The 25773-nt window shown below is 41.4% G+C and overlaps 3 protein-coding genes across 8 annotated transcripts; 2 read left to right on the top strand and 1 right to left on the bottom strand.

Moving 5' to 3' along the window:
- The first annotated feature begins 4044 nt into the window (after positions 1-4044).
- On the top strand, positions 4045-10163 carry LOC135586081 (uncharacterized). 5 transcript variants are annotated; one of them, XM_065143179.1, is made up of 7 exons: positions 4045-4153; positions 5620-5692; positions 6124-7372; positions 8248-8306; positions 8442-8570; positions 9311-9446; positions 9694-10163. In XM_065143179.1, the coding sequence occupies exons 3-7, from the start codon at positions 6668-6670 to the stop codon at positions 10036-10038; spliced, it is 1374 nt and encodes a 457-aa protein (XP_064999251.1). In that variant the 5' UTR covers positions 4045-4153; positions 5620-5692; positions 6124-6667; the 3' UTR covers positions 10039-10163. The 5 variants fall into 5 exon arrangements, with proteins under 5 accessions (XP_064999251.1, XP_064999250.1, XP_064999249.1 ...); XM_065143178.1 differs by having other exon boundaries at positions 4048-4256; XM_065143177.1 differs by having other exon boundaries at positions 4048-4256; positions 5620-6385; positions 6469-7372.
- A 612-nt stretch (positions 10164-10775) lies between these two features.
- Positions 10776-13175, top strand: LOC103977144 (probable inactive receptor kinase At1g48480). The gene is made up of 2 exons (XM_009392576.3): positions 10776-12320; positions 12394-13175. The coding sequence occupies exons 1-2, from the start codon at positions 10997-10999 to the stop codon at positions 13032-13034; spliced, it is 1965 nt and encodes a 654-aa protein (XP_009390851.2). The 5' UTR covers positions 10776-10996; the 3' UTR covers positions 13035-13175.
- Positions 13176-15334: 2159 nt separating this feature from the next.
- On the bottom strand, positions 15335-24333 carry LOC135634055 (oligouridylate-binding protein 1-like). Of its 2 annotated transcripts, none has more exons than XM_065144203.1 (12): positions 23873-24333; positions 22980-23041; positions 22390-22492; positions 19680-19756; positions 19520-19581; positions 19325-19412; positions 19044-19119; positions 18930-18960; positions 18489-18608; positions 16933-17015; positions 16583-16756; positions 15335-15945 (listed from the first exon to the last, which is right to left on the bottom strand). In XM_065144203.1, exons 1-12 carry the CDS (start codon positions 23981-23983, stop codon positions 15670-15672), a joined length of 1263 nt encoding a protein of 420 aa, XP_065000275.1. In that variant the 5' UTR covers positions 23984-24333; the 3' UTR covers positions 15335-15669. The 2 variants fall into 2 exon arrangements, with proteins under 2 accessions (XP_065000275.1, XP_065000274.1); XM_065144202.1 differs by having other exon boundaries at positions 16933-17018; positions 23873-24328.
- Between the last annotated feature and the right edge of the window lie 1440 nt (positions 24334-25773).

Raw genomic sequence — 25773 nt, 5'->3', positions numbered from 1 at the left:
AACCAAGGCCTCATTCGATATGATATCATCTGTAGGATCTGAGTGTACTAAGACGATTATACTTTACAATGCAATGCCATCAAAATAATTATTTTGGTTACGCTGTGTTGTACGATCGATAATATTTTTGAGTTTTACAAGATAAATATAAAACACAAAAACGACATCGACAAATGAAAATGAGGCTAATGATAATACTAAAAAAAAAAAAGAAGAATCAATAAACATCATAAATATGCTTGCTCGATAACAAATTAACACGTTATTAAAATTAACGCGTTAGGTTGGATCACTGTTGAAGTATTTAAAGTGGAACAGAGAAACGAAGAACTTAACATGTCAGCATAAAATAAAAAATATCCAGTAATTGTAATTGGATGGCAGATGGTCACCAAACCTCGTACCTATCATGTATGTCTTGTGGGGGACATTATCGTATTAGATGTCACTTGAGTAGGTATGGAGATCAAGTCTCAGAACAAAAATGTACACACTCTTTCTTTGCATCGATCAGTTTATATATCCAAATCAAACTTGTCCTCCCCAAAGTGGGTGAGAATATGAGTTGGAGGATTTCCACTTCAATCCAATAAAATTTGATGTCATCATTAAAATAATATAAATAATATGTCATCTATCCATGTCGCTATTGGTTGCGATCACATAATATCCATCTTAAAAAAATAATTTGAGTTAATAATCTTTCTGTGTAGATATGAGTTATAGTTGACTATAATATGTTGCAGCTATAATAATATGCATTAATAACAACAACAACAACAATAACAAAACAATACGAGTATACATGTCAAAATAAAACTTGGATTAATAAATATGAAAAGCATTTAATACTAACAGGTAGTAGAAATAGTAGTAGTACCAGCAATAGTAGTATATGTAGCAACAACAGTAATAATTGTAGCAACTGTGTTGTAATAACAAGTAGTAGTAGTATTAGTAGCTAAAGAAATAGTAGGAATAATAATGATAGGATGAATAGGAGATTACTACAGGGCTAAATTTTAGAGAGAGAGTGCTTCATTGAGTTCTATTTGTGCTATGTTGAATTAAATGACACTGATCAAACTAAGGAAAAAGAAGGAGCATCCAATTCTAAGTCTTCTACTGTACTGCAACATTAGATTGCTTTAAAATCCATTGCCATTTTAATAACACCAATGGTGTGTTGACCTGATGTGTGGTTCCCTTTTATGTTCTTAGTTGGGTTTTTGGTTGGTGTGTTTAATGACTTGGTTGAGACCATTGGAACCAATCCAATGGGATAGGGATGGCTATCATGTTATTGGACATCAGGAATCCTCTCCTTTTAATTGTTCCATTTCAGTCTTTTTCATCCATTTAATTGGGCAGGCAACAGTCACATGTGTGGAAGTTCAATTATCAATCTTTAGGTATTTAACTTATTTAGTTATCTATTATTCGAATCCGATTAATAAAATAAGGATCGGAGATGAGTTCAATTATGTGATAGCTAATCGTATTTGGATTAGCTACGATTAAAGTTTTAATCATCAAAAACTATTCTTCGGATTTTGATTGATTGAGTTTATTTTTATTTCAAGAATGTCATATACTTTTACTTGCGTGAGTTTTTTTATTATTATTTTTATGAAACCAAAATAATTAATTTATTATTATTTTTCTTTGATTAATGGTTGATCAACCGGTGAGGACAAATGTTTGATATTTTTATATATTATATTAACATATATATAATATTTTAAAATATATTTTTTTAACATAATAAAAAGAAGATGATAGAGATGACGATAAAAGAGTAAACACATGTATTTTTTTAAAAAAATAAATATCTTTATAATAAATAAAGTGTTACGTATGTATATCAATTCTTTTGATACTCGAGCGGTTTAATTAGTGAATCAAATTTGTTGATGAATTAGTTCTCAAATTTTTTTTTTCGATCCAAGTTCAATTTAAAACTAGTGTTTTGTAATGCTTAACAATCCTCCAACAGCCTTCAATTTGCTCATTAATTGGGTTTCTCTCACATAATCTTAGAGTTTGATGAACATGTTCTAAGTTTTGACATTTAAAGAACATTTGTGATGACATCTTAGTCATCCATTGGAATTGCATACAAGTTAGCTAATTTCTCTAGTTTGAATGGATCTAATACTTTTTTTAATTACTTTGAAATATTAAATTAAACATTATGATTAGATATGAGCTTACCACATATGAAAGGTTATTAATATGTAAGATGTTGGCACCATTCCTAGTGGAGTAGGATTTGATTTGATGAGACATTATATATATCAAGGTTTATCTTTCATTTGATTAGTAGGTAAAATGAGGTGTCTCTTATTCTGTATCTCTCTTCTCATCTTCTATGGTTTTCTTTGGTTTTTTTTGGATCCTTTTAAGAGTTATTACATCACTTAGAACTCCTAAAATTTTGTATCAAAGTGTCATTTTCTTTCCTTCATAAATATCCCATCTAATCCATTTTCTTTTGTGGTCCATTTCAAGTCATTTATAGTGTTCTATGATTGATGCATTTGCCACTGTTCCAATCTTTTTGGTACACCGCAGTAGCTGTGCTTCGTCGTCTCCTTCAAAGCATCTGCTGTTGCAGTTGCAGCTGCCGGAGTCTTGAGGGTGTCCTGCATCCAACGAAGCAAGCTTTAAACACACCATTAAGCGTATGAATCCAAAGGTCTCTCTCTCTCTCTCTCTACCGTCTCCTCAGGTGGATCAAAGAGAGAGAGAGAGAGAGAGAGAGTTCATGGATGGATTGTCATTGATGAGCACTGGAAATTTATAGCAGCATTTCTTTAGAAATGATAGAAGCCACCATTGCTCCTCATGTAGTTTATAAATCATTAATAATTTTAAGATAATATTCGATTTGATTAGCACTAAAATATTAAAAAAGATCGATAAGTCAATACTATTGGATGTCAAAAGACAAAAAAATTCAAGTATGAAAAAACTTCTTTGTCAAAGAACATAAATCTTAAAAAGAGTACGAGAAAATATTTTAGAATTTCTTTTACTAGACATAGAGAATATTAAAAAAATAATAATTTTTTAAGGATCGATACGAGGCGTTACGTTAACGAGTTTATAATTTAATTTTGCATCGAATTTGTAATTTGATTATTGATCTCCGAATCTCTCTTTTTTCTTCAAATAGATTTATCATTTAAATTATACAAAACATTTTTAAATATATAAATCTTATATTCAGGTTTTTTCTTAAGAAAATGTAAAATGGATTAATTTGTGCTTACTCTTATAACTATTTGGTCACTAATTAATTTTTCTACTGATAATTCCGGCGCTTAAGATTGATTAAGACCTTAATTTTCCTCGATCGATCATTAACTCTTTTATAATAATATACTAAATTGCATGATTTGATCATAAGGATGATTTGAAGAGACTATAATATGTTTTCCTTCTCCATATGGTTCGATCAAATTAGATGGACGATTGAGATGAGGGGAGGAGATCAAACGGCTGATACGTCATATGATCAACCACGTCATTCATCGAACCCTTACGTGGAGAGTGATCGGGAAATCTACGTGGCGTTCGTTTTCTTCGTGTCTTACCGCGATCCGATTGCACGGGACTATCGCTGAGCCACATCTCCTCGAGCTGCCTCGTGATTCGCGCATAAGCCACCTGTATCCCCGAGCGGACCGTCTGATTCCCTCGAGCTAACGGCCTCCGGGCCCGGAAAGACGCGACCACGAACGCGAGAAAAGATGCGGCGAGTTCTGCGGCCCCCATGCCAGCCACATCGAAATATGACCGTTGATCCAAGCTCACCCACATCGCGATCGTCAAGTTGGCTCTTTCTCGGACAAAATAACGAGCGTGCCACTCCAGCAACGCTGCTTGTTACGAGTCCCCAATATTTCAACATGTTCTGATGAACGGCTATCTGCCGTTGGATCAGTGACGTAGGGCGCACGATCGAGGTGATAGAGAGAGGACAAACTCGACTATAAAAAGCGTTCCCCTTTTCGATGTTCCCCCATTTCGTCGCTTCTTGGGCGCCGCTGCCAATTCTCTCGTCAGAGAGACAGAGAGAGAGCGGGGCCGACGGCGTTGCGTCTTCTCCTTCCTCTCCTGGTTGTATCGGCGATCTGTGCCGACGAAGGTGGGGTACACTCTATCATAAATGGTGAGGATCTCTGTTTCTGGCGTCACGATCGGGGTATTATCCCATTCTTCCGCTCTCCATCGGAGGATTATCATCGAAGGTGAGGCTCCTTCGATGACTATTCTAGGTGGTAGAGAGTGCTTGTTGCTACCTAGGTACCAGAAGACCCTTGTTATGGTGTTTTGGCCCTAACCGTATGTAGCTTGGGAAGATCGGCATAATCACTGTTAATATTTGATGCTAAGATGACCCATGGGCGAACCTGTTTGACTAATTGGAATCCATGTTTCATGGTGAGATTGATGGAAAATATTCATCAAGTAGGCATCGTAAAATCCTGCAAAATTTGAAATGGTGTGATTGTATTTGCTTGCCCTATGATTCTTCTATTCATTGCTTAACTGCTCCTATTTTGGATGTTTATGTTGATCCTTAATGTTAATGCTTGGTCTTTTCATGTTTGTCTGGAAACATAAATTAGGATTTGCTGCTTGAATTATTGCCTAGATCAGATTAAGAGTGATGCTCAAGATAATAGCATTCATTCATCAGACTTTGAGCATGTTGAGAGGTTGGCCATTGGATACATATTGTAGTGACTATCTCACAAAATGTTAAATGATTTGCGTTGTATTTACCTACAGTAAATATGTTCTACAATGTTTCTGTTCTACAAAAGTTAAGGGAACTTCCGTAATTTTGATAACTCAAGTCGGTTCAGCTGATAAAGACTTAGATTGCCTATAGCAAAGTCTTGGGATCAAATATTGTCCTTACCACTTATCCTTTGTAATAAAAAATAACTCTAGTCTAATTGGTAATTGATAGCAATATTTTGGAATCAAATCTCATCTTGACTACTTTTCCTTGGGAAAAAAAAAAAAATCTTCGGTTGACATCGGCCTTAAATTAGTGAACTTGTGTAACCAAAATTTTGAGCACCTGAAGTCTAGTTTTGGTAGATATGGTCAGATCGAATTGCGATGGTGGTTTAGGTTCCTAAGTATTCAATTCCTGGGGTACAGAGCACTATACCAAACTCCAATGCTAGCGGTTGCTAGTAAAAGATGATAGATAAGTAGAAACCCCATTCGCTTCCTTCCCTTTCCTCATTTCTACAAGATATTCAAAGGCTCTAGACATTCTTAGGTTTGAGCCTGACCGACCAAAGAAGATTTGTTGCTGGAAGAAAAAGAAGGAATATAGTGTGACACATATAGATTCTAGTAACAAAATCCCAATCTCTTTGTTTGAAGCTTTGCCAGGAAGCTTATACTTGCTTAGAATGTGTGCACTACTTGAAACTGAGAGAACTCTCAGAAGAAGGAAGAAACATGCAAGGGAATAAGCGCAGCGAGAGTAGAGGATTGATTTGAGGCATCTCTTTCACTTTGTTGGTTGCTAATCGCATTCTTGTACTTGTGGTTACACTTGGTAATCTCTTGGTATTTTCTTTTCTGCAGGTCATGGTTCTTGTTTCTTCTCTGGAAGAGATGTCTTCTTCTTGAGATTCCTTTTGCATTCGGGTGTCCTTCGGTAATGACTATTGCTTTTCAAGCTTGTTTTCTCTCAGTTTCATATAATTCTTAACAGAAATGTTCCAGAGATGATGAGCTTTGGTCATCACATACCTCATTTTTATCAACCATATGCATGTATAAAATTTTGCAGTGTTGTTGAATTTCTTAGTAGACTAGTTTGGCCATTATGCTTAGTCTAAAAATGTTCCAGAGATGAGCTTTGGCAATTATTCTGGATTATTTCTTCATGTTGAGGTTCTGCACCTCAATCTTTCTTTCCGACAAAAGATTTTATCTTAGGTCTAATTATATCATAGTTTATACATTTATGCCTTAATAATTAGGTATAATGTAGATATATATTGATTGAGTAGGCACAATTTAGATACATATGTTGTTCAAATTGTTTCACGAAGCCTGATGTATGTGGTTGTATTGGATGTTCAGTTTGTGGCCAATTGAGATGGGCCGAACCGAGATACGGTCGGAGTTAGAAAAATCTGAACCGGTTCGTAGTCAACCAGTCCAGTCGTACATGGTTTACCTTCTGGAAAAGCCAGCAATTTCTCGTTTGTGTTGGTTTTGCGCTTCTTTCAAATCGTTTACTGCTGTTCCACGAAATCACAAACTACCTGGACGTTTAGACCTGGCACTTTACCTACCCTTTTATTGGAGGCATCGCTGGTCCCACAGGTCCGTCACTGTGCAGGTAGGCCATGGGAAAACGAGACGGGTGAGGGACGAGTATTATTTGGTTGGTCTATTTATTTGATGTGTTTGTTTCCGTTCCAGAAGTGGAAACACCAGAAGCTTCTCCTCGGTTCAAATCCAGTCGCTCCGTCTAAACTGGTGACGTCCTCGACTGTCTCTCTCGATCTCTCATATTTGTTTCCTTTCCCTCCAAGGCTGCTGCAACGCGATCACAAAAGCCGAGAAGACCAAGAGACAACGACGGTAACTAAACCCTTCTCTCTCTGTATCTCTCTCGGCGATGGTCGTGTCTTGTGGCATCGAGTGCGTATTCTGCCTGGGGTGCACGCGGTGGGCCTGCCGCCGCTGCGGGTACGTCGGCGCCGACGACAGCGCCGCCTGGGCGCCCGCCACGCCCGATGAGTTCGCCCCCATTCCTCGCGCCTGCCGCGCCGTCCTTGCGGCCTACGAAGACGACCTCGCCCGCCCCCGCTGGGCCCCCGCTCGCCCCGGCGGGTATCGGATGGATCCCGCCGCCGTCGTCAAACGCGCCTCCTACGCCGACACCCGCGGCCGCTGCCCGCCCTACCTCCTCTACGTCGACCGCGCCGCCCACGAAGTCGTCCTTGCCGTCCGTGGTCTCAACCTTGGCCACGACGCCGACTACCGCCTCCTGCTCGACAACCCTCCCGGTTCCCAGCCCTTCGACGGCGGCTACGTCCACCTCGGCCTGCTGAAGGCCGCCGCCTGGCTGCTCAACCGCGAGGCCGACACCCTGTGCCACCTCCTTAGGGATTGCGGGCCCGAGTATGGCCTCGTGCTGGTCGGCCACTCGCTCGGCGCCGGCGTGGCGGCCCTTATGGCCATGGTGGTGGTGAACCACCTCGACCGGTTCGGGGAGATCCCAAGGAGCCGCGTCCGATGCTACGCCATCTCGCCGGCCAGGTGCATGTCGCTGAATCTTGCGGTGAAGTACGCTGACGTGATCCACTCCGTGGTGTTGCAGGCAAGTCAAGCATCTCTTGTTTCCTCTGGTCGAACTGGCTTGTTCTTGAAGTAATTTGAATTTGTTCTCTGGTAATAGGATTCGAACGAGTCGATTTATTAGACTACTAAAGTTTTAGTTAACCCCTAATTTCCTATATTCCTCTTTAGTTCTTTTGGCCTCCTAATGACTCTTTTGGCTGCATGTCTTCTACCTCTAATTTGTCAATGCTATGAACTCTAATGATGTCTTATTCTATACTTCAGCAGCATAGAAACTATTGAATAGTAGACAGTGTTAACTTGTTTGATTCTCTTTATACTAGTATTTACCGCCACCTGAACAATGAATTTGATGCATATCACCAACACAAAATCACATTGTATCTTGGATTTTTCTGTTTTTCATCTTCCTGACAAAAGCAAATAGTGACCTTTGATGGGAGGTATTCATTCTGATGCATTTTTGGTTGGCAAATTCGGTTTGTTGATTGCTCTTTAAGGGATAGAGTTCAGTATAAATTGGGTCCTTTCGTAACAGCTTCAGAGATTGCTAGTCACCAACACAAAATCCTTTTCCGGGTATGAAATTTATTTATTTTTTACCCTTATTGATCGTGTAGTCATCTTCCTCCTAAGTTGAGGAGATTGTGAATTGGAAGTCATATATAGAAGTAGCCATTGCTTCTGTATTACGTGCTTGCGTAATTATTTATACATATGTTGGTGGTACAGCCACATTGATTTTCATTTGTTTGACTATTTTTCATGGCTGAGATATTAATTGGTTTGTAATAGAGTGTAGCTCTAGGAGACACTATTCTTGCTGTGTTTTTGTATTTTATATAACTTTCCTTCTTTAAGTTGTTATTGAAACCTCAAACCTTGCAATTCCAGGACGATTTCCTTCCAAGAACGCCAACACCTTTGCAACATATTTTTGGATCTATTTTCTGGTAAGCATTACTCTTCTAATTGTATTGATTTTCCCCTTTGTTTCCATCTTTTTCCATAAGGGGAATTTTGTTTTAGAATGAATATATGATGCATGCAGAAATACTTCTGATCCATAATTTACTGCTTTTGTGCAGTCTGCCATGTTTGTTATTTTTGGTTTGCATGAGAGATACATTTATATCTGAAGATAGAAAGCTTAAGGATCCAAAAAGGCTCTACGCCCCCGGTCGGATGTATCATATTGTGGAGAGAAAATTTTGCAGGTATCAAGCCCTTAACATCACTGTCATGTTTCTATAAGGTATTCTCCCCCTTTTTTTTTTATAGGTTTTAATGTCTGTACACCCACTTTGTCAAACCTCTTTTATCTGGTCAAACTACACTGCGACATCCTCTCACTAATTGTTATGAAAAATCACATTGCGGGTGTTTGAAGTGGCGGTGTGTGAAGCACTTTCTGATGCAATATTCATCAAAATTTAGTATGGGAATATCCTTATTAGCACCACTTGAACTTTAGAAGTGGAATAGTATAGTCGATTATTATCAACTTATATCTGACTTAACCATGATAAACATTACTTTCTTCATCTAGTAGGTTACGAACTAGGAAAAACCATTGTTTTTAAGGCTGTTTATGAAGCACTCCTGCTTAAATTTTGTACCTTAATATTAAGATTCTAATTCCTTCAAGAAATTCAAATGTTTTATAAGGTTCTTTTTCTTAGAGAGGAAATATGGTTTTATAAATTTAAATCCTAAACTTTTTGTGTTCTTAGCTTTTTCTTAAATCACCTTGCCACTTAAGTGATGTTGCTGTCAAGTATATCATAGAAGCATCACAAATTTTTGTTTTTCAGGACTTGCATCTGAAGAAATACACTGTAATGCTGTTGAGAATTTCCAATGTTCGATTTGTAAATGATTTTTCTGTAAAATCATTAATACTTGTGGTTATTGAAATCTGGCCTTGAATAATTTGGTATCATTGCGATTAATATAGATGTGGAAGATTCCCTCCTGAGGTGAGAACAGCCGTTCCTGTTGAAGGAAGATTCGAGCATATAATACTATCATGCAATGCTATGTTCGATCATGGAATCATTTGGACGGAGCGAGAAGCTCAGAAAGCTTTAGAAGTAAGCTAAAACCATCTCCTTTTTTACTTGTTACTGGATGCTTATTACTTCCAGTCGTGATCATATAGTCACAGCATTTGATGAAAGTAAATTCACTTGCCTTTGTCCTAGAAGTTGAGGCTGTGCTGTGACTGCTGCTTCTCAAAGCATTCTAATTCTTTTTGTAGCTGCCAAGAACATATTGCCTGAGAAACATAAGATATGGCTCAAGAGTGGTGATTCTTTTCTTGTTTTTCCATTTTCTCAGGTAATGCTTAAAGGAAATGTCATGACAACCCCTCCGACGAGGCAACAGATGGAGGGAAGGGGGTCTCTTCAGGAAGAACACAATGAGGCACTGGAAAGAGCTTTGAGCTTGCACCTGCCTCACCCTGCCTCACAACACAGCGTACCCTTCCAAGACCAGGCAGCATCAACGTGTGAGCACTATGACAACATGTCCTCATGTAGTGATGATTCGGCATCGAGTAGGACAATGAATTGGGATGAGCTGGTGGAGAAGCTCTTTGATGGGAATGAACCACCAGGCATGGTCTCAGATGAAGATGACAGCCTTGGCTCCAGTGTGAAGTTGTCTCTTCCTGTTAGATGACTCTTCAACCTTAATACTGATGGATGTTCTCAAGTTTGTATATTTCATCATTCTTTTGTACAGTTGGAAATTGTGATTCTTTTTATAGACGGATGATATTAGTTTCACAGTTTTGCGTGGTTGAAGGAAGATCCAAAGGAAAAGATGTAATCGACTCAATCCTCCACAACCACACCCCCCCCGGTTTTAGATTTCTGTTGCTTCCTCGCTTTTTTTCTGGGTGAGAACAGGGTAATCATGCATACGCGTGAAGTTGTACAGTGCCGAGGTGGCGGAATCTGGGCCGTCCATCTTAACCCGATGTACATCTCCATCCAACCGTTTATGGAGACGCCGGCATGGTGCGATGAGAGGGTCCAGATGCTTCCAGAAGTCGGACACGAGAGCCGTTGGACCAGCCGAGTAAGGGCCGGTCTTTGGGCCCAACTCCAGTCTTCATCACGGCCTCGAACGCCGTCAACGCCCGGCCGCCAAAGTGAGACCGCGATGCCGCTGCCGTCTCCGCACACCTTTCCTTCTCTCCAAACTCGAGACGGGGAATACAGTAAAGTAATGCAAGTCAAAATACGCGTCCTTGAAATCTCAACGGCCCCCAACTTCTCCTATCAACCAGGTATCTGCCTCAACCAATTGAATTGCCGGTTCAAACGGTAGACGAATCACCGTCATCGATGGTTCCATGGAACGATTCATATTTTATATGAGCTAAAAGTGAAGCAAACAGGAAATAGATAAGCTCGACCGCCTGCGTGAGACCTCCTCTCCTCTTTTCTCTTATGCGTTAAGAACTAAGCTTCTCTTAATTTAGGCAACACGTTAACGTGGGACGTGCTATTATTTCCCCTCCCCTTTCCGCGTCCAAATATAAAGCAGAAATCAATGGATTAGGGTTTCATAGCACACTGCAGGAGGAAGCGGGATATAGTGGCGGGGTACAGTGAGTCCCGTCACCATCTTCATGGCTTCACTGCCCTCCTACCTCGGCTTCTCTGGCGTTATGGCGCTTTTGCTTCTTGTGTCGTCGGTACCCGGCGGTGCGCCGGATCTGGCGGCGGACGCCGCCGCGCTGCTCGCCCTCCGTGCCGCAGTCGGCCGTTTGGTGTTGCCGTGGAACGCGTCGGGCTCACCGTGCTTGTGGCAGGGCGTAGTGTGCGGGTCGGGCCGCGTGACGGCGCTCCGCCTCCCCGGCGTCGGACTCATCGGCTCCATCCCCGCCGCTACTGTCGGAAACCTCTCCGCCCTCCGCGTCCTCAGCCTCCGCTACAACGCCCTCTCCGGCGCCCTCCCTCCCGACCTCTCCGCCGACTCCGAGCTCCGCAACCTTTACCTCCAGGAGAACCGCTTCTCCGGCGAGATCCCGCCCGCCCTCGGCTCCCTCAAGAATCTCGTCCGCCTCAACCTCGCCGGGAACCAGTTCTCCGGCGGGATCCCGCCGGAGCTCAACAACCTCACCCGGCTCCGCATACTCTACCTGGAGAGAAACCGGCTCGTCGGGGAAATCCCCCGCTTCGACCTCCGCAACCTCGCTCAGTTCAATGTGTCGTTCAACCAGCTCAACGGGTCGATCCCATCCAGGCTTCGGGGGTTTCCGGCGAGCGCGTTCTTGGACACGGCCCTCTGCGGCCGGCCGCGCGGCCCGTGCCCCGGCGAGATCGCGCCGTCTCCAGCAGCGCAGGGGCCGGCGGGAGGAAATTCCGGCGGCGGAGCCGGGAGCGACAAAAAGAATCTCTCCGGTGGGGCCATCGCCGGGATCGCCGTCGGGTCCGCTGCCTTCGTCCTGATCCTGCTGATTCTGTCCATACTCCTCTGCCGAAGGTGCGGGAAGAGCAAGACGAGGTCGCTAGTGGCGGTGGAAGCGAGAGGAAACGAGCCGGAGCCCGTAGCGGCGGCGGCTGAACGGGAGAAGGGATCTGGGGAAGGAGGGAGCGGGAACGGCCAGCCGGCGAAGCCTGCGGCTGGGGAGAAGAAGCTGGTGTTCTTCGTGGGCGGCGGGGCGCCGCGGTTCGACCTGGAGGACCTGCTGCGCGCGTCGGCGGAGGTGCTGGGGAAGGGGACGTTCGGGACGGCGTACAAGGCCGTGCTGGAGATGGGCACGACGGTGGCGGTGAAGAGGCTGAGAGACGTGGCCTTCACGGAGACCGAGTTCCGGGAGAAGGTGGAGCTCATCGGGGCGATGAACCACCCCAATCTGGTGCCGCTGCGGGCGTACTACTACAGCAAGGACGAGAAGCTCCTGGTGTACGACTACCTCCCCCTGGGAAGCCTCTCCGCCCTCTTACATGGTAATCCACGGCTTCCTCCATGGCTTCCTCCTCCTACCTTCTCTCATCCCTTCCATTTGAATGGACTGCACAGGGAACAGGGGATCCACGAGAACGCCGCTCGACTGGGATACGAGAACGGGCATCGCGCTCGCAGCGGCGCGCGGCATCGAGTACATCCACTCGACGTCGCCCTCGGCCGCGCACGGCAACATCAAGTCCTCCAACATCCTGCTCGCCGCCACGCGCGAGGCCCGCGTGTCCGACCACGGCCTCGCCCTCCTCGCCGGGCCGCAGTCCTCCCCCGCACGCGCCTCCGGCTACCGCGCCCCGGAGGTCACCGACACCCGCAGGGTCTCCCAGAAGGCCGACGTGTACAGCTTCGGCGTGCTCCTGCTGGAGCTGCTCACTGGCAAGTCACCAGGACAAGCCCTCTCCAACGACGACGACGGCGGCGGCGTCGACCTGCCGAGGTGGGTGCAGTCGGTCGTTCAAGAGGAGTGGACGGCGGAGGTGTTTGATGTGGAGCTGCTGAGGCAGCAAGACGCAGAGGAGGAGATGGTGCGGCTTCTGCAGCTCGCTGTCGACTGCGCAGCTCAGTACCCGGACAAGCGACCTTCCATGGCCGAGGTTGTCGCCCGGATACAGGAAATCCGGAGCTCGAGCAACAGTGGCGACGGGATCGAAGAGGGTGATGAGCATTCGTCGAGGACGGATGCCATTGCCGAATCTTAGGCTTTCTTAATTTCTTGTGATTGAGCATACTCTGTTATTGCTGTTCTGATTAGATTATGGATTGTGCTGTGAAATGTGTGGATATATTTGGTGCTGATGCTGTAGGAATTATCATTCATACAATTATTTTTGTTTGCATTCGGTTGTGCTTTGTTTCGTCAACTAACAATCTTTTTCTAGATTTGTGATAGGAAATATTTTGACAAACAATAGTCCAGACTGATCTTATCAACCTATGTAGAAAGAGATCGTGTCTGTCCCCTCTTATCGACCTTCGTGGAATATGTGAAGATCATCTCGGAGCCACCTCAGCTATGTTGACCAAGCCGGGTTGACTCAACCATCGACAACATATTCCCTCACATTTTGGCATTAGAAGGAGGGTCCTCCATCGACAACATATTCCCTCACATTTTGGCATTAGAAGGAGGGTCCTAAATGTCAACTCATAAATCCTTTCAACGTGCGCTCCAACGAGGAAGCTCCACCCCCTAACTCATAGTATCTTCACACAAGGCAAGCAGTTGCCCTCCTTTCCCTAGGTGGATGCATCTACCTCCCCTCAAATACTGGGGCATTACTGGCATATGTTCAATGACCCAGGACTTTCATCTTTGGGGATGAGTGCAAGGCACTTGGTTATCCTCACCGAAGCATTCTTGAGCCTCACACACCAAATGCAGGCGCTCATGGGCTTGATGAAGGTACTCACCTCACTCCTGCCCCAACTAACTCAAAAACCATGTTGTCGTTACAATCATGATAGATGCCTCAATCGTCATTGCACCGACACCCACTGAGATTTCCCCAATCGATCTAGCCCCGACAGCTCATGATTGTCCCTGACCCGTTGAACTACAAGCAAAAAGGGGCACCCCACTCTCCGATCGTAGAATTCAGTGCACCGTCACATCAGGGCTGGCCTGACCCTACTCAAATAGGAGACATAGTCGATAAATTTAATGTACAACTCCTTAAGGGCCCAATTGTAACAAATGGACCAACGTCTAGATCAGGTGTGTCATGAGTTCCAACAGTCCAAAAAGGAAGGTATTGACAAACCTAACTTAGGCTACTCCCCATTTGTCTAGAGCATCCAAGAGGAGCCAATTCTAATAAACTTTCGCCTCTCGTCGCTAGAAGCCTTCGACGATAACTCTAAATCAATAGAACACACCCTCGTCTTTCATGCTCATATGTCTTTATATGGTACCTCAGATGCTTTAATGTATCGCACATTCACAACGACGTTGAGGGGCTTAGTATGAGAGTGGTGCAGTCGCATGAACCCACTCTTGATATGTTCCTTCACTTAACTTGTGAAAAAATTTGAGCTCCACTTCCGTGGGAATATACGCCCAAGATTGTCTATGGCAATGTTGCTCAAACTGATATAGAGGGAGGATGAAACCAGCTTCAACTTTATCGCATGGTTCATCAACAAAATCTAGAGTGTGTAGGAAGCCCACCACTCCCTCGTGATACAAGCTTTTATGATGGACCTCAGGCTCACTTGCATTCTTTTGGTCGTTGGAAGAGAGACCACTGATGATAGTACCTAAGGTCCTTTATAGAGCCAATCAATATATAGTAGCGGAAGTAATGAGCTCGAGTAAACATGATGAAACATGCAAAAGGTCATGTCAAGAACGATCTTCCGCCAACCTCAAGCTCACGGAGGAAGCAATGATTGGACTTTTTTTCATTTTTTTTTTCTAACTTTCACTTCATCTCCTATTTCACTTTTAAACTCATATTTACTCTCTCTCTCTCTCTCTCTCTCTCTCTCTCTACATATATATATATATATATATATATATATATATATATATATATATATATATACACACACACACAACTTGAGCATGGAAACTGACTTGCACCCCTCCTATCTTTGATTAATTGGTCAATATTTGAAGTAATAAGATTTCTAAAATTAAGATTTGTTTAAAATTCGTAAGAATTTGAAAATAAAAATACATTATATAAAGATGAACTAAACATTGTATCGGCAACAAACCCTACCATATCAGCCACCGAGACTCTCATCAATGTAGATAGTCTTACTTGATGTCTTGGTGATTAGTCCTGATCAGATCATAAAAAGATGATTCTTACCATTGATATGGGGCCTGTGACCATTTTATATATTACAAACATGCAGCTTGAAAAATCAACCACCATTCTCATGTAAGATACTCACTCCACTGATGTACAGAAAATTATTCATGAGGATGGCCTGGAGATTAGTATTATTTTCCAGAAGGTAGTTCACAATGCATATCATCAAAATTCCAGTCTGAACCACAATTCAATTCTTAAGAGAAAACTAGCCATCACAAATCACAGGATCCAGGATACAAGCTAGAGAAGAAAAATGCCCTCAAGATCTCATTAACACAAGAGGAAACAAAAAAAAAGAAGAAAAAGGAAATAAAAGGTTCCCCAAGTAGTCTTGTCAAACCCTACCAACATTCCATGTGACTACATAATTGTGCAGCAACACATTCATAAGCACAAAGGGCAGCACAAGAACTAAATCAGAACATAGTAGGAAGATGAGTGCAAAAAGAAAATGTCAATGAGCCACAATGGAAAAGCTCCAACCAGTGATTAATTCAAGTATGACTGAGCCCTAGTAATACATGAGCTGCTGTGCTGCATTCACATTTTGGAACCCGCCATCGTAGATCACCTGGCTGGCGCCAGCGCCCATCCCCATTGCAGCTTGTTTCAGAGCATGCTGGCCCTGAACATGAATCAACGCTTGGCTTGCGCCTGCGCCAGCCAATGCCAACGAGCGATCATAACCAAAGAAGTCAGCTGCAGAGAGTCCAGGGAATGCAGCAGCAGGTGGGGGCAGTGGCGTGGAGGCTGTCCCAGGTGGGGTTGGTTTGCTGCCCCAAGAACACTGACACACGAATGACAAAATGCACTAAGCAAATATGCAGCATCTATTTACATACAGTAAAATGTGCAATAAAATAAACCTCGCGCAAAAGAACTACTAGGGTAAATCAATTCTTTTTTATTCCATCAGTGGCGGGCAGAACATAACTTCCAATAGTTAGGTAACAGATGGATGATATTCCCACACCATTAAAGCCAAGATGATAGCATCACTCAACAGTCCACAGCTTCTATGGTGTATATGAATGAGGACATGGTGATGATGTATCAGACTACTTAAGGTATAGTTTATATGTGTGAACAATTAGAGAAATAACATTAAAGTTCATCCAAACGGTATACAAGAGTAGCATGAAATGAAGATTGAACTAAATAAAATATGGCATCAAGACAAGCCTTGTCAAACCCCTAATTGTTCAGATAAGAGTAATTCAATGTATCAAAAACATCATGTCACACTAACAGCTACCAGTTCTAAGCATCAACATCTGAAGAATTCAGACTAGTCATATCAACATCTGGAGTAATCCCCGAAGCATCAACATCTGAAGAATTCAGACTAGTCATATCCACAGATATATCTCAAAGAGTATGCATTGAAATTCATGGTTACAAGACAGAAAACAATCCAACCATACCTTGATTGGCTTCCCACAGAGCATTCGACCATTCCCCACTTGAATAGCCAGAGCAGCTTCAGAATGGTTGCTGTATCTCACAAAACCAAACCCTTTATCACGTTGTACACGTACTTCCTCAATCACTCCAGCACCAAGGGTATGGAAATGGCGGTGGAGATCTAGTTGGGTAACCTGCCAGTAATACTACATCTCAACAAAAACCCAGAAAAATGACCTTCCCAGAAAACATACCCCTAACTTGCAAAGCCAATAATGACACAATCAAACATCTATGACAAGCTTTTGATATTAGTTAAGTCTGATTCCTATGGGAGGAGGGAGAACAAAACAGAGAGCTGAATGCTTGCCTCGTGAGCAAGGTTCCCAACATAGACAGTTGTGTATTGTGGGTTATTCTCTGGACCATCATCATTCGTATTGTCTTGGCCATCTTCTGCAGAGGAAAAAAATATAATAAATCAAAATGCCATGCCAAAATAATTGCTCAACAGTTCCAGCAAATTGTTTATTCTGTAAGGCAATGATCATATAACTGAAATACCTCAGACTGAGGTACGTAATCATCTTACATTATAAAAAAGTGACTTCTTAATTCAACACAAACTCAAGTAATCATCAAACACAAAACATGTTAAAACTCAGCAAAAGGATAATAGGGAAAGAGAATTCCTTTTGATATTAAGGGGCTCAGAATGTCTCAGTTGATGTTCATGGATGATAACTTCATCGCTCTGTAGGGTACCAGTAGGTCTCGTACTAACATTCTGAAGGCCCTAGAATGCTTTGCCTACTCAAAAGAATTCTTGGGATTGGATAAAGCCATTAATCATTTCATTCACACCTATTGGAGGTTATTCTGGAGTAACACTTCACTCTAAAAAGTAAAATGCATGTTATTAGTTGGAGAAAGATGTCTAATTTCTAAGATGTATTAATTGCAGTTAAAGACATTAATCTTTCATTCACACTTGTAGAAAAGTTTTCCTGGAGTAAACGAATCTCAGAAGTTAATAAAAGGTGTCTACTGCTAAGGTTTATGGTGGATTAGGCCTTAAGAGTTCTTCGCACTATCAAGTCTAATGGTCTTTGGTTAAGAAACCTTATTGCTAAGAATGGTCATTCTAATCCTTGGCAACAAAGAAAATACTTTGGCTATTAATGGTCACTCTATTACTGGAAAATCCCAATATTACTGGTACTGCAGAAAAATATATTACCTTATGGATCTTGTCAAGATGATATGAGTAATTAACTCTCTAAATGGCTTTACCCTAGGGCAGGAAAATTTTGATAAAAAGCACCCATCAAAATTTTGCTTCAGCCTCTACAACCACAAACCAAGCCAGCAAAATCGACACAAGAATATCATAAAAAATGGAACCCTGCCCATGACTTACAAATGTACAGAAATAACTTATCATCTATCATGGTAATTTTTAATGATGAACAACTAACATGCTTGGGGAAAAAAATCTATGCCAACCATTCAACAAGAACAACTTTCTTAGTACAGCACAGTTTAGACCACTTTACTAAAACTAAATAATAAGACGAACGCAAGAAATACACAGATATCATAAAAGCATCAAAGTCCACCACACAATCAAAGTAACTTACTAGGCCACCTCAACAAAACCATGTAAAGATGTTATCCATGCAAAGGAATGAGTTCAACACAGTATGACTTATAATTGTTATACATTGTTATCATGAACAATTCATAATTTGTGAGAGCTAACACCCTAACCTACTAAAAAGCAAAAAAGAAAAGGAAAGGACATTTCTAATTATCTTTCGACACAAAACTTATAAAAAATGACAGCAGATTAACAAATACAACTGCATAACTCAAAAGAACAATTTATTACATATAACTACTGCACCAGTTCATGGTGGCACCCACCTACAGATCCGTTTGTTGGATCTACCACACTCTTTGAATCCGATATTTGTTTGTCTTCATTAGCATTAGCTCCCTTAGTAGCCCAATTACAACGGATTTGCCGACTGCCAAGCCACTTGCCTACATAATGTCAATATAAGATTGTTCAAATTTACAACCTTCTAACATTAGAATCGCCAGTCAGATGACTATAACTAGTTAACCATAGGTGCTTTCTTACTTTAAGAAGCATAAAGTACATTCACATTAAAAAAAGGCCCATTTATCTGAATGTATGTAATATATGCAATGGGAAACAGCAACAATCTTAATGATCCTAACATGATAACATCAACATCAACCAGTGAACAGAAACTTGAACTATGAAGCAAGCAGCCTGATACTAGTGATTGGTACTTCACTGAAGAAATAATGACAAGAAATTGACAAAGAGCAACTCACCATTTAGGTCATTTATGGCACTTTGAGCATCCTGTCAAAATAATAGTCAAAAAACTTTTTGGAGGAAATTCCATACTGGATGATCTGAAGCTGATTATCAACTGATCAACTGACCTGTTGATTCCGGAAAGAAACAAAACCAAACCCCCTTGAGCGCCCAGTTTTTTGGTCCCACATGACCCTTGCATCTCTACAACAAAAGGAAAAAACACAAGTCCATGTGATATCAAGGATGTAAAGACAAATTTTCATAAACATTAAGGGAGAAGGGCAAGGTTATAGACTGACTATCTACACAGCTAACCATAAAAGAAACCAAAAGAAGAAATTGAAAATTAACAAGTTTCCAAAACAACAACATTATGCAAACAAATGTCAGGGTCATGAAAGCTTACGAGCAGCTTGAATACACACAGAAGCATGCAAACAAGGTGGCATCTGTGACCTCAGGGCTAAGGTCACCAACAAAGATGTTATAATGACCTATATATGCCAAATAAAAAGCATTATAATGTCAGCAATTTTCCATATGATAAGCCAATCTGCACTGCAGCACAAATTTTGTAAAAGAAAGGATTGGAAATTTCAACCTGATGTGTCCTCTCTTTGCCCACTCGCATATGCCCAATTAACCTTAAGAGGTTGGCCAAAGCTGCAAAGTTCCATGGTATAACCATGACAAGTACTATCAAAGAGACAACACGAAAAAAAAAAAGATAACATACAACAAAACTTGATTATACAACTTACAGCTGCCTCCCATTAAGTGTTATAATTGCAAGCGCAGCTGATTGGCGATCATAATAATCAACAAAACCAAATGACGACTGCAAAATGAAAACAATACATGATGAGCAGATCAGAGTGTTTAAGCTTTAAACAACATGGATTAAAAGACCAGTCAGTATCACACCATACTGTATAGTAATTATCATGCCATATTTAGTGTTTTCGAAAGTGCCAGGTGCCAAAGTGCCAAAACGCCCGAGGCACTAGGCACTTGCTTAGGCGCTCCCAAATATTAAAATGCAAAAAATGTATACCTACTATTTATTTACAATTTAAAAAATATCTACCTAACAGTGTACTGTTATGTCCTAACTCCTAACAGTGTACCCACCTAAAAGTGTTTACAAGTTCCTAACATTTGAACAAAGTCCAATTAATAAGAGAGTATTAAACAAAGTGCTCAAGCTAGTGCAGAAAATAGGAGATCATTTCACAAAGCTGTTATTGTTACCTATAGATTAAGAAAGAAGAGATGGAGAAGTAACCAGTTCGCAAAAGGTTGTGGAGTATGGCATCGAGGAAGGCAGCAGCGCATGGTGGAGGAAGGTTGTGTTCTCCAACTCAGGCAAGGTTCACACAAGTGTGGTGGTGCTTAGGGTGGAGAAAGGTGGCAATCAATGGCAGAATGAAGCTAGTCAATGATGCAAGCTGCACAGGCGAACAAACAAAGCTTCACACAGCAACGTCGGGCAAAGGAGGCTCGCAATCAATGACGTAAGCCGAAGGAAGACACTGCACACAGTGGCATAGGGCAGAGGAGGCTCATGGTTGATGATTTAAACCGAAGGAAGACATTGCACACACTGGCGAATGGCAGAGGAGGCTTGTAATCGACAGTGTAAGGCGAAGGAAGATGCTACACACATCGACATAGGGCGGCGGAGGCTCACAGTAGGGTTACTTCCGTTGGGTTCTTCACTAGGTCGAGCGCAAAGGGGGGGAGGGGAGAGAGAAAATTCTTGATTAGTTGGTTTGGTTGAACCAACTAATTCCTATTGATTTCACCCAATCAAAGCCCAACCGAACCCATGCTTTATTTGGCTCGGGCGCATGCCTAAGTCGCCCAACGCCTGGGCTAAGGAGTGCGCCCAAATGGCACCTCATTGAATCGCCAACCCCGAACTTGTTACCACAGTGCATAGCACACTGTGCCGCTGCCCTGAATGCAGTAGTTGTATACGTATGTTACCTTCTGATGTCTGTCGATGAAAACCCATGATCATAACATGGATAGCAATAGTGAGTACCATGCTGCCTGGATATACACATTCCAGCCAATTTCATCTGACATATCATGCATTTTTGGCCAAATCATTTCAATGAAAAGTGGAAACCCAACCATTTTGGCAACATACTATAAAGCCCACTCCTCCAGCATGCTGCCAATGTTATGAGAGATCTCCCTCAACATTCATCTTATATACCACTTTCCTGCAGCCACATGGACCCAAATCCAGCAAATCACCAATTCCACTCTTTTTGATGATCCATCCATCCACAAATCAACAGAACTAGTACTAGCAGCCTAGAAAGTCTGACCACGAAAGGCAAATTCACATCTTCCACTTCCATCTCTCTTTCCATTATCTCCCTCCCTCTACCAGCACTGCCTAGTTGCAGTAGAGTTCCAGTGACATCCCATCCTAGAGGCACAAAGACATTTCATAGTGAACTCCTAAATCCTTGAACTTCAAATTTTGCAGCTCGATTTTCTAGATAAACAGTCTTCATTGTCCATGCATACCAGCATATCACTGAATGCCAATTGGAAGTCCCATGGCAGCAGGTAAAATGCTACTTCTTTCATTTTTCTCATTCTTTTTTTCCATTTAAATTTATTTCCTGAACAAACAGTTCCATAACATGACGAGGATGGGGTTTCTTTTGATATTTTGTTTCTGATTAATTTTTAAAGTTGTTGTGTATGTTCCTCTTTTTCTTTGTCTTCTAGTTAAATATATTTTGCACTTCCAGCGGCAAGCCATGTTGATTTTAGCCACATCCAAACAATCTTATGATGCACTTTCAACTGCTTTGCTAGAAAGTTCTTGACGAATTAACTATTTCTAGCAACTGGTAATATTTAAGATTTTACATGTCCAATATGTGAAAGTTACAAATCAAAATACTTAAGAAGAATGATAATGCAAGCATCACATGTAAGGCCATGGATGTGCTAGGCCATGAACATTCCATCCCAACTGACTCTAATAAGATATAATGTACTTCACTTGTTTATACTTCATGTTTCATTACTTTGATTCTTCTGTAAGGTAGTTGACTACAGTTGCATCCTTATTATAGTTAAAACAGGAAAAACCTCTTTATTAGTCCGATACCATCAAGGTGCCAACTGCATCATTTGTAGGTACGGTATGATACTAGTACCATAGTGATTGAATAGGGGAACAATATGGCTCCAGTCTCTGAAAAGGCAAAACCTTGAAGAGTGATTTCCCACTCATGACTACTAGTATGACAGTCCTAAAAAGATGGACCCTAATTTATGGAGGCCAAAATATGTGGGTGATGGATCATGTTCAGAAATAAAGCAAGCTATTCCTTTGATGCAGATACTGAAATCGCAATACTAACAACTAAATTTCAACAAAATTAAACAGTATAAGCACTTCTACCAAATACCTATCTTGAAATGAAGGATATAAGATACCTTCTCTTTCCGAATGAGCTTGCATCCTTCAACAAGGCCAGTACTTTGGAAAACCTCTTGAAGAAGAGCTTCAGTTACCTGAAGATGAACGTTACCTACATACCTGTATTTATTCATACACAATAATGCAAGAAAGATATCAGAATCGAACAAATAATCACCATAGGAGGCGGAAATTGAAAATTTCAGACACCATCCACATCGCACATCACTAATCATAAAAATTTGTGGACTCTTGCAGTCTAAATTCACATATAGTATGACTGCTTCTAATAGAAAACCAGGATTTTTCACATGGTAAAAATAAAATAGTCATGTTTGATTGCTTGACTCCATAAAACAGGTCAAAAAATAAACGAGTCTCAAGCTTTTGAGGATGCCATCTGTAAACGAAGGTACCAATCAATATTATTATGAAAGTCAATAAAACTACTGTACAGTTTGCAGAAAACAAGCTAAAGAATGCACAAACTGAAGGTAGGAATCATCCCACTTATACATAGTTCAGAAAATAGAGCGTATATACCTATGCAAAAAGGCTACAAATATATACACAAAAGATAAACAAAAAAAGCCCTAGCGACACTCACACACTGCGACATGTGCTGGGATCAAATCCAGGAGGCAGATTCCCACTTAGAATTGGCTCTATCTGCAAAATAGAAATGTAAATAAACAAAAAAAAAAAGAAAAGAAAACAGAGCCCCCACAAACAATAAAAAGACCACCTTAAAACTACAGTAGTCTTAAGCCCACCACCTCGCAATGATGTAACAAAAGGTTCCACTAAAATATGCTAACACAAGTCAGAAAGAAGAAAAAACATTCAGAGTCCTAAAAAGCATCTCCTAATGCTTACTTGCATTCATTTCCACAGCAAAAGGAATCACATTTATTATGTCAAGAATTTACACTAAGCTCCACTCAAAACATATATATATAGACACAAGCGCATACGATCATGAAATCCAAAATACGGAATGAATCTGAATATAAGTGATCAATCTGACTTTCATATGATTTCTGAGGTAGCTTTGACTTTTAACAGCACAACGACCGGTGCCCCTCCGCCCCAACAATTGAATTTAAATTTAAAATCAACAAAAATTAAGCCAAGAACTTTGAGGGTTTCAGACTAAAAGAAACAAGAACACCAAGCTTTTCAATACGCTTGGTATAAGGCATCTCTTGCGAACCCTAATTTCCCAAGTCGCTACCTAATAACGCTTCCAATAACCCGCAAAAGAGAGCAATTTACCGCAGCACGCCTTCGATACGAACATATAATAAAGAACGTATAGCGCAATCCACTAAAGGAAAACCTAGCTTTGTAACCGACGTCGACGACACCCTCGCCTCCACCCTAAAACAACCATCCTCCGCAAGCACCGCCCACCGGAGCGAGTACGAAATGCTCAAAAGAGAAGATGCAAATTTTTAATCCAACCTCCGAGATGGACCCGGAAGGGGATTCGAGGGTAACCTGAGGCGCGGCCAAGAGGCCGGGGTGGGGGTAGAGGGACTGCTGCTGCTGGAGGAGGAGCGCCTGCTGCATCAACGCCTGCTGCTGCTGCTTGAGCCTCTGCTGCTGCATCGTTCCTCGCCCTAGGCTTGTCCTCCGTCACCAATCCGCTTCGAGATCGATCGAATCGAGGGAGATAATGCTAGTTTTTTCACGGACGAAGAAAAGAGGAGAAGAAAGAAACCCTCCAAGTGGAAGAAGAAGAAGAAGAAGAAGGGGGCTGAAAGGAGATCGATAGGGCTCGAAGAGAAGGGGAGGTGGAAAACGAGTGCTACGGAGGCGAGCGTTTGAGGAGACAAAGCCGGCCGTCCCGTGCCCGCTCCATTGACTATGCCACGTGCCAGTCACGTGGTAATAAGGCATTCCCCTGCTAATAACTGCTACTGCTCTGCTTCTCTTCCTCTCGGAGATCAGAGTATGAACAGAACAGCATTGTCGCATTCCATCAGAAGAATTGTGAAGATTGCATCAGTTTTCTACAGGAATTACACGTTGAATCAGGAAATGGAGTGAAGCAAACGTAGCAGGAGATCAGAAAGAGGCAGAAATAGTTTAGGAAGTTCATGGTTTTCTGCATCTGGTAAAAGAAGCTTTGGTATGGCATGAACACCAACATCCCAAGGAGATTGAAGTTCTTGGATGAGCTGAGGAATTCATGGTGAAAGAAATCAGAAACAAGCTAAAGAAGACACTGGCAGTAACAGAACAAGTTCAAGGTTGAATTCATCAGAGAAGTCTCTTGAATCATGTAAACATGAGATCATTCAAGTAAAAATAAGTAAGACAAAAGCTGCATTTCACAGTAATTCATGCAAAAGAAACTGGTAATTGAAATCTTTGGCATGGCACGAACACCAACAATCCTGAATGAGCTGAGACAAGAATCTGTTCATCTGAGACAAGGATCTCTCCAGGTCACATGGTACTATTGATGGTCATAAAATGCTATATGCAGAAGTTTAGAGCTACAATCAATCCACAAAGAACATCCAAGTTGGAATATTGACATACTTCTCATATATAGTGTTCAATATAAATTTTGCCAAATGGTAAGCTGTTTGCCTCCTGTAGAAAGCCATGCTTTGTCAAAATGGCAATAATTCATGATTCCTTATAGATGATGATTAGCAGATCCTGAAACCATCAAGTTAGATGTTCTAAGATGAAGAATTTACATCTAAGGAAAATTGGGAAAAGGAGTATCATATAATGATACTCTAGATGTACTCAAGATAAGGTGTGAGAAGACCTAAAAGATCATGTTTTTAATCTCACACCCAACAATTAAAGGATGATATCAAAAAGATAGAGCCCCACAAAGTAGATGCTAGAAATACCATATTCAATGGATCACTGATGCATGCATTGAAGTACCATAATGGATACACAGAATACATGAGACTTTCTATGTACAGCACCCTACTTCAATTTTCTGATCCCTGGAATCTAAGAACAATTAAAACTTGAAATATCCATCACAGCGATATCCTAAGAAGATGAGTCATCTTAATTTGGGCCATCACTAATATCTGTATCTTATAATGCAGAGGATTAGGAAAAAGAATTATACTTGAATATTAATTTACCATTCTAGTGAGTTAGATACTTTTTTTTTTTTTTTTTGGTGTCAGACATCTTGATTAATAAGTAAACATACATCATAACCAAATTTGGGGCTAATTATAAATTATCCTCTCTAGTTAGATCTCTTTTGTATCATGATCTTTAGACTTAAAAAATTTATATTAGAATCCCTATAGTTATGAAAGTGAAACATCAAACTCCATTTATCCTAACGTTGTTAGATTTATCGATAAAAGCATAAAAACGATGTGCAAAAGAATAATTTCAATATCACAATC

The sequence above is a fragment of the Musa acuminata genome, chromosome BXJ3-3, assembly GCF_036884655.1.
Source record: "Musa acuminata AAA Group cultivar baxijiao chromosome BXJ3-3, Cavendish_Baxijiao_AAA, whole genome shotgun sequence".
Lineage (NCBI taxonomy): Eukaryota > Viridiplantae > Streptophyta > Magnoliopsida > Zingiberales > Musaceae > Musa > Musa acuminata.
The sequence above is the reverse complement of the archived record's forward strand: the minus strand, read 5'-3'. Positions and strand labels throughout refer to the sequence as shown.

What these genes read in the sequence shown, in the direction of transcription:
- LOC135586081 (XM_065143179.1), top strand. Translation starts at nt 6,668, where the DNA reads ATGGTCGTGTCTTGTGGCATCGAGTGCGTATTCTGCCTGGGGTGCACG. An exon ending in ATTTTTGGATCTATTTTCTG is followed by an intron (nt 8,307 to 8,441) that starts GTAAGCATTACT and finishes GCTTTTGTGCAG; the next exon opens with TCTGCCATGTTTGTTATTTT. An exon ending in GTGGAGAGAAAATTTTGCAG is followed by an intron (nt 8,571 to 9,310) that starts GTATCAAGCCCT and finishes CGATTAATATAG; the next exon opens with ATGTGGAAGATTCCCTCCTG.
- LOC103977144 (XM_009392576.3), top strand. Translation starts at nt 10,997, where the DNA reads ATGGCTTCACTGCCCTCCTACCTCGGCTTCTCTGGCGTTATGGCGCTT. An exon ending in CCTCTCCGCCCTCTTACATG is followed by an intron (nt 12,321 to 12,393) that starts GTAATCCACGGC and finishes TGGACTGCACAG; the next exon opens with GGAACAGGGGATCCACGAGA.
- LOC135634055 (XM_065144202.1), bottom strand. Translation starts at nt 23,983, where the DNA reads ATGCAGCAGCAGAGGCTCAAGCAGCAGCAGCAGGCGTTGATGCAGCAG. An exon ending in GCAAAGAGAGGACACATCAG is followed by an intron (nt 19,413 to 19,519) that starts GTTGAAATTTCC and finishes TGGCATATATAG; the next exon opens with GTCATTATAACATCTTTGTT. An exon ending in TGTGTGTATTCAAGCTGCTC is followed by an intron (nt 19,120 to 19,324) that starts GTAAGCTTTCAT and finishes CTTTTGTTGTAG; the next exon opens with AGATGCAAGGGTCATGTGGG.